The 12,736-nt window shown below is 47.0% G+C and overlaps 1 protein-coding gene across 11 annotated transcripts in view; it reads right to left on the bottom strand.

Annotated features, from left to right (window-relative positions):
* The window catches only part of DNM2 (dynamin 2), a 65,312-nt gene that overhangs the window by 46,912 nt on the left and 5,664 nt on the right, over positions 1-12,736 (bottom strand). For all 11 annotated transcript variants that reach the window (XM_030545890.1, XM_030545894.1, XM_030545885.1 and 8 more), the window contains exon 2: positions 3,265-3,338. In XM_030545890.1, the coding sequence (XP_030401750.1) occupies positions 3,265-3,338 (74 nt within the window). The remainder of the gene's footprint in view (positions 1-3,264; positions 3,339-12,736) is intronic.

Below are 12,736 nucleotides of genomic sequence, written 5' to 3'. Positions count from 1 at the left end.
AATAGGAATATGCGTCCCATCTATCGCCCCTCCACAGTTAGGGAAACTCATTTGTGCAAAGCCATCCACAATGTCCTGCACGTTCCCCAGAGTCACGGTTCTTCTTAGCAGGATGCGATTAATGGCCCTGCAAACTTGCATCAATACGATCCCAACGGTTGACTTTCCCACTCCAAACTGGTTCCCGACCAATCGGTAGCTGTCTGGAGTTGCCAGCTTCCAGATAGCAATAGCCGCCCGCTTCTCCACTGGCAGGGCAGCTCTCAATCTCGTATCCTTGCGCCACAGGGTGGGGGCGAGCTCAGCACACACAGTCCCATGAAAGTGGCTTTTCTCATCTGAAAGTTCTGCAGCCACTGCTTGTCATCCCAGACTTCCATGACGATGTGATCCCACCACTCAGTGCTTGTTTCCCGAGCCCAAAAGCGGCGTTCCACGGTGCTGAGCATTTCAGTGAAAGCCACAAGCAATGTCGTGTCATACGTATCAGGTGACTCGCTATCATCGTCGGACTCCTCATCACTTTGGAGCTTAAGGAATAGCTCAACTGCCAAACGTGATGTGCCGGCGAGACTCGTCAGCATACTCCTCAGCAGTTCGGGATCCATTTCCCACAGAAATCGCGCTGCACAGAAACCGTTGGGAGACTCACAATGACACCAAACGTGGACGGAAAAACAGGGACTGCTGGGATGTGAAGTGATGCATCACGGGGCATTGGGACGGGAAGCAGAATGAACCGCACCCTTCCGTTCCCTTCCCACAACCCACAGCGCCAAAATGGGACGAGGTTCTCTGTGGGATAGCTGCTCATAATGCACCACTCCCAACAGCGCTGCAAATGCTGCAAATGTGGCCACACTCCAGCGCTGGTAGCTGTCAAGGTGACCACACTCCAGTGCTTTCCCTATACAGCTGTACGAAGACAGCTGTAACTCCCAGTGCTGCACATCTGCAAGCATAGCCAAGCCCCAAGCCAGCCGAGACTGACTCGATTCCAGCCGCCTGACCCCTGCCCCGCCCGCTGCGCCTCCTCCAGCCTTTGTTTCACTTCCCAGGCCAAGAGTCACCTGGTTGCATCCCCCTCCTAGATCTCAGGTTACAAAGGCCATAGCATCTATGCAGGCAGCTGGAGCAGCCCCCACAAAAAAGTCACACATGCTTATTCCCACCACCTAGGACATTGGTGCAATACACAGGGAAACTGAGGCATTCAGAGAAAATCCCCACTTCATCACACAAACCAATGAGCACAGTTTGACTGAAATTTTGCCAACTCTTCACGTATTTTGGACACCAGATATTAGGATTGTTGCTCCAGGAATGCCTTGAAGATGCAGTCACATTTGGGGTCCAAGTTTCAGTCAATGCTCCAAGAGAGAGAAGTCTGCCAAGCTGCAGTAGCTTTCCATAATATTTAACAACATGCTTGCTTATTGGGCTGGCGACAACCACCTCATCTGCCGATCAATAGGAAAAGACCCTTAGTAGCTACTGCTCCCTACCTGTTCTCAGGGTGGCAATGCAAGAGTTAGCTGCTGATGGATCTATTCTCCCACTTCCCTTGGAGATCTGAATGGAAAGTACTCTCCCCAATTGAGTTAACCCATCTTGTACTCAATACAGAATTCTCACCTAACAACACAGCCCCAAGATCCTTTGCCATCCACTATCATGCATGGCTGTTGACTGCTGTGACTGCACTTCTCCAAACCCAAGAGGTAGAAAAGCCCACCCACCCTTCGAGGAAAAAGGCCAAAGCAAGGGAATCCTCATGCATATTTCATTCAAAGTAACGTAACAAGAGAAATCTTCCCGGAGATCAGGTTCGCTGGCATTTTAAGCATGTGCTGCGTCTTGTTTTTAGCCTTTTCATTTTTAATCACAATCAGTATCTGGGGGGCAGAGAGCCATGATCCAATATCAAGGTTTGTTTCTACTGTTTCTGCAAGAAGAACAGGAGTACTTGTGGGACCTCAAACACCATCACTCGCAGAGTAACAAGGAACTGCTAGAGTGGCAGGAGAAAAGATCTAGGCCATGGTTTTATAAGCAAGTCTAGGCCATGGTTTTATAAGCAAGTTTGTTTCGTGAAGAGTTGAAGTTCTGCAAAAATCACATATGCTCACACCAGGAGAAGAGGGTTGTCCCTGTGCTTTGGGATCACTAAATGCTCATGATCATGTAAGAAGAGCTATGAAGTGTCACAGTGTCTCAAAGCTGTATTTATTAAAAAGCATCTGCCATCACAATCTGCTGGAGTAAATTAACCCCCCCTCTAAGTGTAACACTGGTAAAGCAGCAACTCCCTGACCTTTTCGTTGGGAGAACAGGAATGGCTTTGTGTTAACTGACCACGTCACAGTATTAGCAGGGAGCTCAGTCTGACAGCTCCATTTGGTCTTTTACATGGGAAGAGATCAATTTGCCCAACTCTCTCTCTGCTCTGAGGAATAGCAGCATGAATATCAGTGATGCTACATGACCCAGGAGGGACTGAGGCCAGGGACAGAGAGGAAAATGCAAACTAACAAGGAAAAGGAAACTTTCTGGTAATGTTAATGCCTGCAGTAATAGGTCCCCTGTCCAGACCAGAAGTGGGTTTGTTCTCAAAACCTTTAGGGCTACAGCTGGTTTTTAGACATCATGTATTTCCAAGATTTTAGGCTAGAAGAAACCATTATGACAATCTACCCCATTATAAGAGGCCAGAGTTTTAGGTTTGTGAAGGAGTGGATTTTTTGAAAACAAATCAGAATAGGTTAATTTGGACTAATCAATACTGCTTAATTTGCAGTGTAAACTGACAGATTAATGCGGAAGCGATTTGCCAAAGAGTTTTCCCCCCCAGTTATCTCTGCCTATGGTACACGTTCTTGATTAGCTGCACACTGAAACGCCAGTACTAATGCCAAATTACACAAAGCAAGCCTCCTAGTTCATTCGCCACTCACACGGCAGCTTTCATCTCCTGAGCAGCACATTTTCTTTCCAGCAGTTTAAAAAACCTCCCACACCACCCTGTTCCAGGAGTATTTAAGAGAGCCAGAGCTGTTCCATTCATATTCATAAACTTGTTAAGTGGCAAGACTACAAGGGTCTCGAACACAGACAGACATTCAAACAGGTTTGCACTTGCCAAAGGTACTGGACTTGTTATCCAGATGGAAGAGCAAACCGCAGACATCCCCAAGCCCATATCCCTAAGGGAACAGCTGGTGTTTTGCGTTATGGAGCAACAAGCTATTCAGCCCCCCACTGTACCTGTTTTTGAGAAGATTAGCTGAAGAATAAGAGGACGTCGGGTGACAATTCCAGACCCACGGGGAAGGAAGTCTCTGTAAGGAAATAAATAAGCTGGAGTTACTCACAAGGCTAAACTAAGGCATTCCCATACTACAGAGAGCAGTAGCATACAAGCACCTTATTATTTCTATAACGGTAACACCTAGAGACCCCATTGTGGCGAACCCTGTACGTGCTCCCGGCCCTGATGAGCTTACAGCAAGTCATTCGCCTTTTGCTGTACCTCAATTTCCCAAAGACACTGGGGATCTGCAGCAGAACCCAGCGCTCTACCCCAACACCATCCTTCCATTCAGTTTTCACCCAAGTCTCCCATATTCACAGTTCTTTCCTGTTTTCCTCTCTAAGAGGCTGGAACCTCGTTACAGGATGAGTTTCTAATTCTCCTGACTACCAGGACACAACCTCTCCTGAGGCCTCTGGAGAGGATGCCGCCAGTTTTATGCTACGGCAGAGCTGGCGTAGATAGAAGGAGCTGTATGACATGCCCATCATGCTGAAGAGACAAGCACAGCAGCACTGTCAAACAGAGGGGGGCACAGCTCCCGTATCCTCAGGTACCCCTTTGCCTTACAGCTTGTAAGTGGTGGATATCAAGGTTCACAGTAGAAGAGTCTGCTTTTCCAGCCACCAACATTTTAATAATGACCAGAGATCGCAGGTTGTTAGAAGTGAAGTGCTCATCATGGCAAACTCAAAGACAGACAGTTTAACAGAGGAAAGAGACTCGGTCATTTTCTTTTTATTCTTGGAAGCCACACCGGCGTAAGTGTTTCGAATTATTTCCCATAAGGGCTGGATTTCTGATGAACTGCAGAAGACAAAGAGCTGGCAACACTCCTCGGACACAGACAGAAGTCTTAGAGTGAGTCACCCCCACCCCCTTCTATTGGGTAGAAACTCAAGCGTGCAGAGCCATTGAGAGAGACCTACATGTTGGACTCCTCTGTCCGGAAATCGTGCTCTTCCACATCCTAGGCACGCTGTTTTGTTAGAGACAATCACTGCAGACTTAATGGCTCCAGTTCTTCTCTACAACTGCACTGAGAACAAGAGTTAGACAGGAGCTGCTAGGGCAGGAGTGAGGGACATGTAAAGCAGGTTTTCTGAGCCGTTTGTCTGTCTAGCATTCCTGGCTTCACCTGCTTTGAAACGGAAGAGAGAAACGCTGCCTAGGAAAGACTGTGCTGAGAGCCTTCCCATTTGCTTCAGCCAGACAGTCATCTGGCCTTCTCCAAATCCTCCTGCAGTGGGAAGCTTTTGGCCTTCCTACTCCTATAGCTTCCACCATCGCTGTGATGCGCTGCAGCTGTGCCATTTGCTCTCAGATAAGGGCTAAGAAAAGCACATCACCACAGTGTGAAGAAGCCTGCCAGGCATCTCCACTATTTTGCCCTTTATTTAGCTATTGCACGTGAGTGACATTTGTGTACAGTTGTGTTAATTTTGCATGCTAGGTGTGCAAACTGGCAAGCCTGGCACACTGAGTGCCCTCATTAGACCCCAGGGTTAACAGACTATGACAGTTTTCCTCTCAAGTCTGTTTCAAGTTGCCTGCAGACTCAAGAAGATGCCAGCGAGACCCCACTTCACATTTGCAAGGTTAGCGTCTAACAAGTGGATGCCTGAGCTGTGCAGAATCCAGCCATCATGGGTGGCTAAATGGGTGAGCACCAAAGAGCATGCTGGGGGCGGACACCGTTCTGCCTAGCTGGTGCCTTGTGCTGCAGTGCATCACAGCTCGGTAGCAAAGTGTGGGCCTGAAGCATGCTACACCAAGCACTGCACACTGAGCAGAACTGGGACAGAGCTGAGAAAATGAGCCGTCAGAGGAAATCCAATGAACTCTTCACACCAAGCATGTGGAATAAACAACTTCCCACGAGACTGGAAATACAGATTCTGAGGACACAACATCTGTTCCTGCAACAGCAATGGGCGGGAACCAGCAGGAAGACAAAGTGTTTAGTCTGCAATGGAGGTCTGCTTTCCTTGGTTTATTTTCCCTTGTTCTCTGCTTTGCTTCAGTGCCACCTTTCAGCCACAATCCTCAGAATAACCCAAGATACGGAAGTCTCACATGAGTCCTTACATGCCATTTGTTCTCTGGCTCCCAGCTCAATATACATGATGATGTGGGCCTGTACTCCAAGCAGCCACACACCCCTCCACAAATCAGCAACTGGCTTCCTGCTGCTAACTTCTACTTCAGCCCCATCTACTCCCATCTTACGGGAGGAATCAGACTCCCAGGGTTCGAAGAGACTTCAGGAGGTCACCTAGTCCAACCGCCTGCTCAAAGCAGGATCAAAACCAACTAAATCATCCCAGCCAGGGCTTTGTCAAGCTGAGCCTTAAAAACCTCTAAGGAAGGAGATTCCACCACTTCCCTAGGGAACCCATTCCAGTGCTTCACCCACCCGCCCCCTCCCCCCAGTGAAACAGTTTTTCCTAATATCCAACCTAGACCTCCCCCACTGCAACTTGAGACCATTGCTCCTTGTTCTGTCATCTGCCACCACTAAGAACAGCCGAGCACCATCCTCCTTGGAACCCGCTGTCAGGTAGTTGAAAGCAGCTATCAAATCCCCCCTCACTCTTCTCTTCTGCAGACTAAACAAGCCCAGTTCCCTCAGCCTCTCCCTGTAAGTCATGTGCCCCAGCCCCCTATTATTTTCAGTGCCCTTCACTAGACACTCTCTCTCTCGTCCACATTCTTTTTGTAGTGGGAGGCCCAAAACTAGACGCAAAACTCCAGATGTGGCCTCACCAGTGCTGAATAGAGGGGAATAATCACTTCCCTCGATCTGCTGGCTCTGCTCCGACTAATGCAGCCCAATATGCCATTAGCCTTCTTGGCAACAAGGGCCCACTGCTGAGTCACATCCAGCTTCTCATCCACTGTAACCCCCAGGTCCTTTTCTGCAGAACTGCTGCCTGGCCATTCAGTCCCTAGTCTGTAGCAGTGCATGGGATTCTTCCATCCTGGGATTCTTCCATCCTAAGTGCAAGACTCTGCACTTGTCCTTGTTGAACCTCATCTGATTTCTTTCGGCCCAATCCTCCAAGGTGTCTAGGTCACGGTGGACCCTATCCCTGCCCTCCAGTGTAACTACCTCTCCCCCCAGCTTAGTGTCATACGTGACCTTGCTGAGGGTGCAATCCATCCCATCATTAATAAAGATGTTGAACAAAGCCAGCCCCAGGACCAACCCCTAGGGTACTCCACTTGATACCAGCTGCCAACTAGACATTGAGCCGTTGATCGGTACCCGTTGAGCCCGCCAGTCTAGCTTTCCTATCCACCTTATAGTCCATTAACCCAATCCATACTTTAGCTTGCTAGCAAGAATGCTGTCAGACACCATATCAAAAGCTTTGCAAAAGTCAAGCCGCATCATGTCCACTGCTTTCCCCATATCCACAGAGCCAGTTATCTCATCATAGAAGGCAATCAGGTGGTCAGGCATGACTTACCTTTGGTAAATCCATGTTGACTGTTTCTGATCACCTTCCTCTCCTCCAAGAGCTTCAAAATACATTCCTTGAGGACCTACTCCATGATTTTTCCAGGGACTGAGGTGAGGGTGACTGGTCTGTAGTTCCCCAGATTCTCCTCCTTCCCTTTTTTAAAGATGGGCACTATAGTTGCCTTTTCCAATCATCCAGGACCTCCCCCAATCACCATGAGTTTTCAAAGATAATTGTCAATGGCTCTGCAGTCACATCAGCCAATTCCCACAGCACCCTTGGATGCATTAGATCTGGACCCATGGACTTGTGCATGTTCAGCTTTTCTAAATAGTCCTGAACCTGTTCCTTCAGCATGGAGGGCTGCTCACCTCCTCCACACACTCTGTTGTCCAGGACATCACAGACCAGGTCAGCTCCCACACTGAAGACCAAGGCAAACAAACGTATCGAGTACTTCAGCTTTTTCCACATCTGTCACTAGGTTGCCTCCCCCATTCATTAAGTACCCCACACTTTCCCTGACCTTTTTCTCGTTGCTAATACACCTGTAGAAACCCTTCTTGTTGCCCTTCACATCCTTTGCTAGCTACAACTCCAGTTGTGTTTTGGTTTTCCTGATTACACCCCTTTATGCTTGAGCAATATTTTTATACTCCTCCCTAGTCATCTGTCCAAGTTTCCACTTCTTGTAAACTTCCTTTTTGTATTTAAGATCACTGAAGATTTCACTGTCAAGCCAAGCTGGTCGCCTGCCATATTTGCTATTCTTTCTGCACACCGAGATGGTTTGTTCCTGCACCCTCAATAAGGTTTCTTTAAAATACAGCCAGCTTTCCTGGACTCCTTTCCCCCTCATATTAGCCTCCTTAGGGAACTAAAGGGCAGGATCCCCTGAGGAGTCAAAGTCTGCTTTTCTGAAGTCCAGGGTCTGTATTTTATTACTCTCCTTTCTTCCTTTTGTGAGGATCCTGAACTCAACCATCTCATGGTCACTGCTAGAGACCTGACAGGTTTGTTAAAACCCATCTTAAATATGGGTGATAAAATAAGACCACGTCTCTCAATAACCTATTCCCTGTTCTGTTTGCCTCTCGCCCTTTCACCAGGAACTGTTGGAATTACATTATACTGTCCAATTCGGGGCCTGATCTCAAAACATGATGCACTTACACAGTACTTTTATCCCAAGGTTAGTGGGGCCCTAGAGCACCAAGGTACATCAATGAGAACGTTCCGTTCAGAAGAAATGTGAACATGGCTGCTAGCATCCAGATCTGCATCATCAGAAGCCATTCCAAATACAATTTTAAAATGGTTTGGAACTGCAGCGGCATTGTTCTCTGTCTGGGCCCAGAGATGATTGAAGTACCAGTATCTGTCACGAGGCTGCTTGGACCAACCCTTGGAGTTATAACTAGTTTTTCTAGCGTTTCTCTCTAAGGATGTTCTGGCCCATTTTTTAAATTAGGAAGTGAATGTTCTTTTTAAAAGGGTGTTTTCCTTGTGGGTTCAATGTCTGGGCCCCATCAACAGTGGCTGGGCAAGCTGAATTAGAAGCAGTATAGAGGAAGCCTTGCAATACAATTCTAGAAACCTTAGGTTCTGTCCACACGATGATTAAATCATGCTATGAACTAAACGAGAGAGGCTAGGATGGCCCAGAACCACCTTAAGGCCTGTGCACTATTTGCCCAGTTAATAAGTTGTGGCACAGGGAAGGCCCAAGATAAAAGTACAGGCTACTTCTACTGGCGGGGGAGAAGCAGCCAGCTTGCACTTCTGTGTTCTGTAACTAGGAGACCAAAAGGTTTCTTGTAACCCATGTTTGTTTTGTTTTTCTAAAAGGTGACCCTTGAGTAGGCTGCGTAATCCAGCCTCAACTCAGGTCACCCAAGTTCTCCAGGGCAACCTTCTGAGATTTTATGGGGGGTTTTATCTTTACAAAGCCTCCCTGTTTCACCTGCTAAATCTTCGTGACATTTGCCTTCAGTGCCCATGGAAATGACTTCCCTCCCCTATGTAACAGAAGTTCAGTCTGAGCTTTATTTTAAATCCTTTGTGCATGGACCTTGCTCTTTTAGACTGCAAAGTGGCATGCACACCCAATTCTCTATAAACAGCTAACTCTTTACAATCCCATAGTCATCTGTTACAGTGCAGCAAAGCAGAGGCTACTAACACAACAAGCTGCACTTCCACGGATCTTTGTCTCGCCGTTGAATAGCACCAGTACACACACGATTTTACACTTTCCAAAAAGCTTAGTGCTCACAAGCCCAGTGACAAAGGGAAGTGGGACTGCTGTGCAGTTGCACTGCGAGTCAAGGGCAGAGGCAGGAAACAGAACCCAGATTCCTGCTGCATGTTCATTTCACACAGGGCTAAAGGAATCAGGCCAAACAGCACAAACTTGTTTGCCCTTTAGTCCCAGGGTCATAGGTGAACACGGTTTGTTCCTGCGGAGAAGGCAGGGTGATGTACTATTTGAATGTACAGCTACAAGGGAGATTACGTGTCCGCTGTTTAACACGAGATTACTTTACTGAGAGGGAGAGGGAACGCCTATGTGGCGAATGAGACATGGGCCAACCTTTGTGTGGTACTGAAGCCAGTCCGTTCCTAAGTGGTGTCCATGAATGGCAGGGTGTGGGCGTTTTACAAGTCAAGGGCGTTGCCACATTCACTTCGGGTCAGGCACGCTTATCTTGGGGCAGCATAAATGGGAGTCTTCCTATCCATGAGAAACTTCGGTTCAGAAGACGCGTCGAAGGGGACAAGGACCCTACGCAAAGGTCCTTTCCCTGTTTAAAATGGCGAGGCAGTAACTGGAATGGCCAGTTCTGCAAGAGCTCTTGGCAGCCAGAGGCTAAGCATGTGAAAAGTGTATTCCAAAAGCAAATGGACGTTGGTTCAAGAAAAGACCCACCTTGTCTTTTTGAGACACTGCCATAGCACACAAGACTTCCTTTATTGCTGCTCTGCACCTGCTAACCTGCCTCCAGCTCACCCATTAGCAGCCAATCTAGCTTACTGAGCTAGACTGAAGCGAGCAGGATGCCATTTAATACCCTCCTGTTATTTGCACCATCTCCATTAGCAAAGGCCCTTCAGGTCAGCTCCCTAGCCTCGAGTCTCTTTGTATTTTACCACTTGGAAGGTCTTGCTTGCACTTGTCAGGCTCATGGCTCTGTGGTTCCCTGCACTGGTCTCCTTTATTAGAGGTTAAATCTTCCTAGAATGCTGTTTATCTTGGCAGATTCTTCATAAGGGATCCACGCCTGCTCTTCCTTAAACAAAGCGAAGAGGGGCTTCCTCCTCCACCCCCTCCCCATGCCAGACTTGCTGGGTGGCTTTGGACAAGTCACTTTACCTCTGCGACTCTGATCACACCCAAAGACCCTAGTCAGGACTGGCCCTGCTGTACCACGTGTGGTACAAACACAAACAGACAGTTCCTGGCAGAATTCACTCTACAGCTGGGATAACACATTCCTCCCGAAGGGGGAGGGATCTCATTAATATCTGTAAAGTGTTTGGAGAGCCTCAGCTAGAAGCTGCTCAGACTTAGAAGGAAGTTCATAAAGCCATATCCTGGCCAGAGGAACAGATGTCTAGATATGGTGGGAACAGTCTAACATGCTCGAGATGGAAGCGCATCACTGAAAGGTGCTCAATTTATTTAGTTACTTCACCCTTCTGTGGCTCTCTCTCTCTCTCTCTCTCAAACCAGCTGGCTCCTCTGCCATGGATACTCCAAGTTCTAGCTTTTCTCATGCACCTGAGCCCACAGGTTATCATTCACTACTCCCCTGGCCTAGGAAAAATCCTGAGCCATTCAGACACAGCCATAATTCAGATGCACCAAGCTGCATCTCAATGGGCTCACTAAAATCCAGCGAGACAACTCACTCTACACACACTGTGATTTCAGACCGTTTGTTAGTATTACTACCCAGCAGCTTGACATAAGAACCAGTCATTTGTATATTTATCCTACCCTGAAACACCTAACCGAAGCTGTAATATTCTGGAAGTTCTCTCTACCTAGATTTAGGAATACAGATTTATTTATTTGTTGCCTCTCTGATCCGTTTCCTCCGAAGCTCACTGCTACTGCTCCAACATTTCCCTATTAATGGTGGACTGCAAGTGTTTTACTAGAGATTGCAGGATGCAGGCAGGGGTGAGGACAGAGCTGTTTAGAAGCACAACGGCTGCTGCATGTCACCAGAATTGAGACATTTAAAAGTTGCTGAGAAACCTCATCTGCATCCTTCCTGGTTTCATTAACGTTTTATTTACAACCACTAACAGTATTGATAACATGTTATGAACAAGATATAATGCCCACATTGACAATACAGTCGAGGAACCAAATGTCAATGGACAGACCTCCCAACTGGTGGCTCACAATGACTCCATTGTGATTCTTGGGCCCGATGAGCCAAGGACACACTACAAGTCAATGGTCAAATTTTATGTAGACTGAAGTCTCTTTTACACTTCCATTTGTCAGGCTGTCACTGGCAGAGCCACTGCAGGGTCAGTGGCAGACTAAGAGCATTTAGCACATTTGTACTGACATTATAAGGGTTCCAAAGATGGATTAGTCAATGCGCATTTCATTTGTGACATCAACAGGCTGGGTTAGAATACTGCTAGTAATGCAATTTTAACGCACCACTTTATATTTCCTCTTACGTTTCTCTCCATAAGAGGGTTGAAATGACTCATCTCTGACTGGCAAGAGCACCCACTACTCTGTTTCCCCTTGCATCTTTTTCAGTGAGTATTATGGGCAAAAAAGCTTCACCCTGAATACATTTTACTCCCTGCATCTCATTAAAATAATGAGCACACTTACTCTGGGACCCTGAACATTGAGCTCAGTTTCTGCTCTGCTACAGTCTCTTTACATGACCTTGGACAAGTCATTTTGTCAACGCTTCCATTTCCCCACCGGTAAAACGGGGCTCATAAACCTTCCTTTGTCTCATTTATCCAGACTGAGAATTTCAGAGCACGGGCTGTTCTCCTGTGTCTGCACTGTGCTCCGCACTACGGGATCCCAATTTAATTGAGGCCTCTAGGCTCTATCACAAAACAAATCAAAATTGATTTTGAATAATTAACTTATGTCACAAAGATCCAAAACCCCTCACTGTGCCACACCTCCCCCACTCTCCACCCCATTATCTTTGGCCAATAAGCTAATAAACCTCAAGGCTTGTGATTAACCCGAGCAGGTAAAGCAAAGCATACTCCTGCTTCTTGAACAGCAAGTACTGGAGCTCAGGTGCTATCACAGCCTGGGAACAAGCGCTGCTATCAAGGGAAGGAGACCTGAAATGTTCCCTCTCGTTACTGCTAGAAAGTGGCAGTTTTTCCAGCCATTTCTCAGGATTTCTCTGTGCCTAACTAATTATGGCAACTCTGAACTTAAGGTAGCCTGAGATGTAGTGGTGTCACTGGAGAATCTTGCCCCTTCCTCTGACGCATCTGGGACAGGATACTGAAATTGCTCAGCCATTAATGACACTTCCTAGGCAATAATTTACAGCCCACACATTAGCTGGCCCTCCAATTTGTTACTGTAGGACTATTAAACCAGACCAGTATGACAGAGCAAACAAAAATCTTAAAGGGTAATTTACCAGCATCAAATATTTCCATGTATAGGCAAGAGGGTCAGTAGTTTCCCAGTACAAAAGGATGGAAACTTTTATAAACAAAGCCGGTAAATTGTTAGATGGAAACTGATGAAACTAATTCCCTGTATTACTAACATTAGCCATTACTCCAATGTGCCATGGTGAGAGCCACGGAAAAGCAGACTGAAAAGCTGTTTCCAAAATAATAAAATAATAATAATAATAATAATAATTTCCTTTTCTCTGTTGGCATCACCCACATTTCAACTCTTCACTCAGCTCCCACAAGCTTCCCAACAAACAGG

This window comes from Gopherus evgoodei, unplaced genomic scaffold (assembly GCF_007399415.2).
Source record: "Gopherus evgoodei ecotype Sinaloan lineage unplaced genomic scaffold, rGopEvg1_v1.p scaffold_40_arrow_ctg1, whole genome shotgun sequence".
Lineage (NCBI taxonomy): Eukaryota > Metazoa > Chordata > Testudines > Testudinidae > Gopherus > Gopherus evgoodei.
The sequence above is the reverse complement of the archived record's forward strand: the minus strand, read 5'-3'. Positions and strand labels throughout refer to the sequence as shown.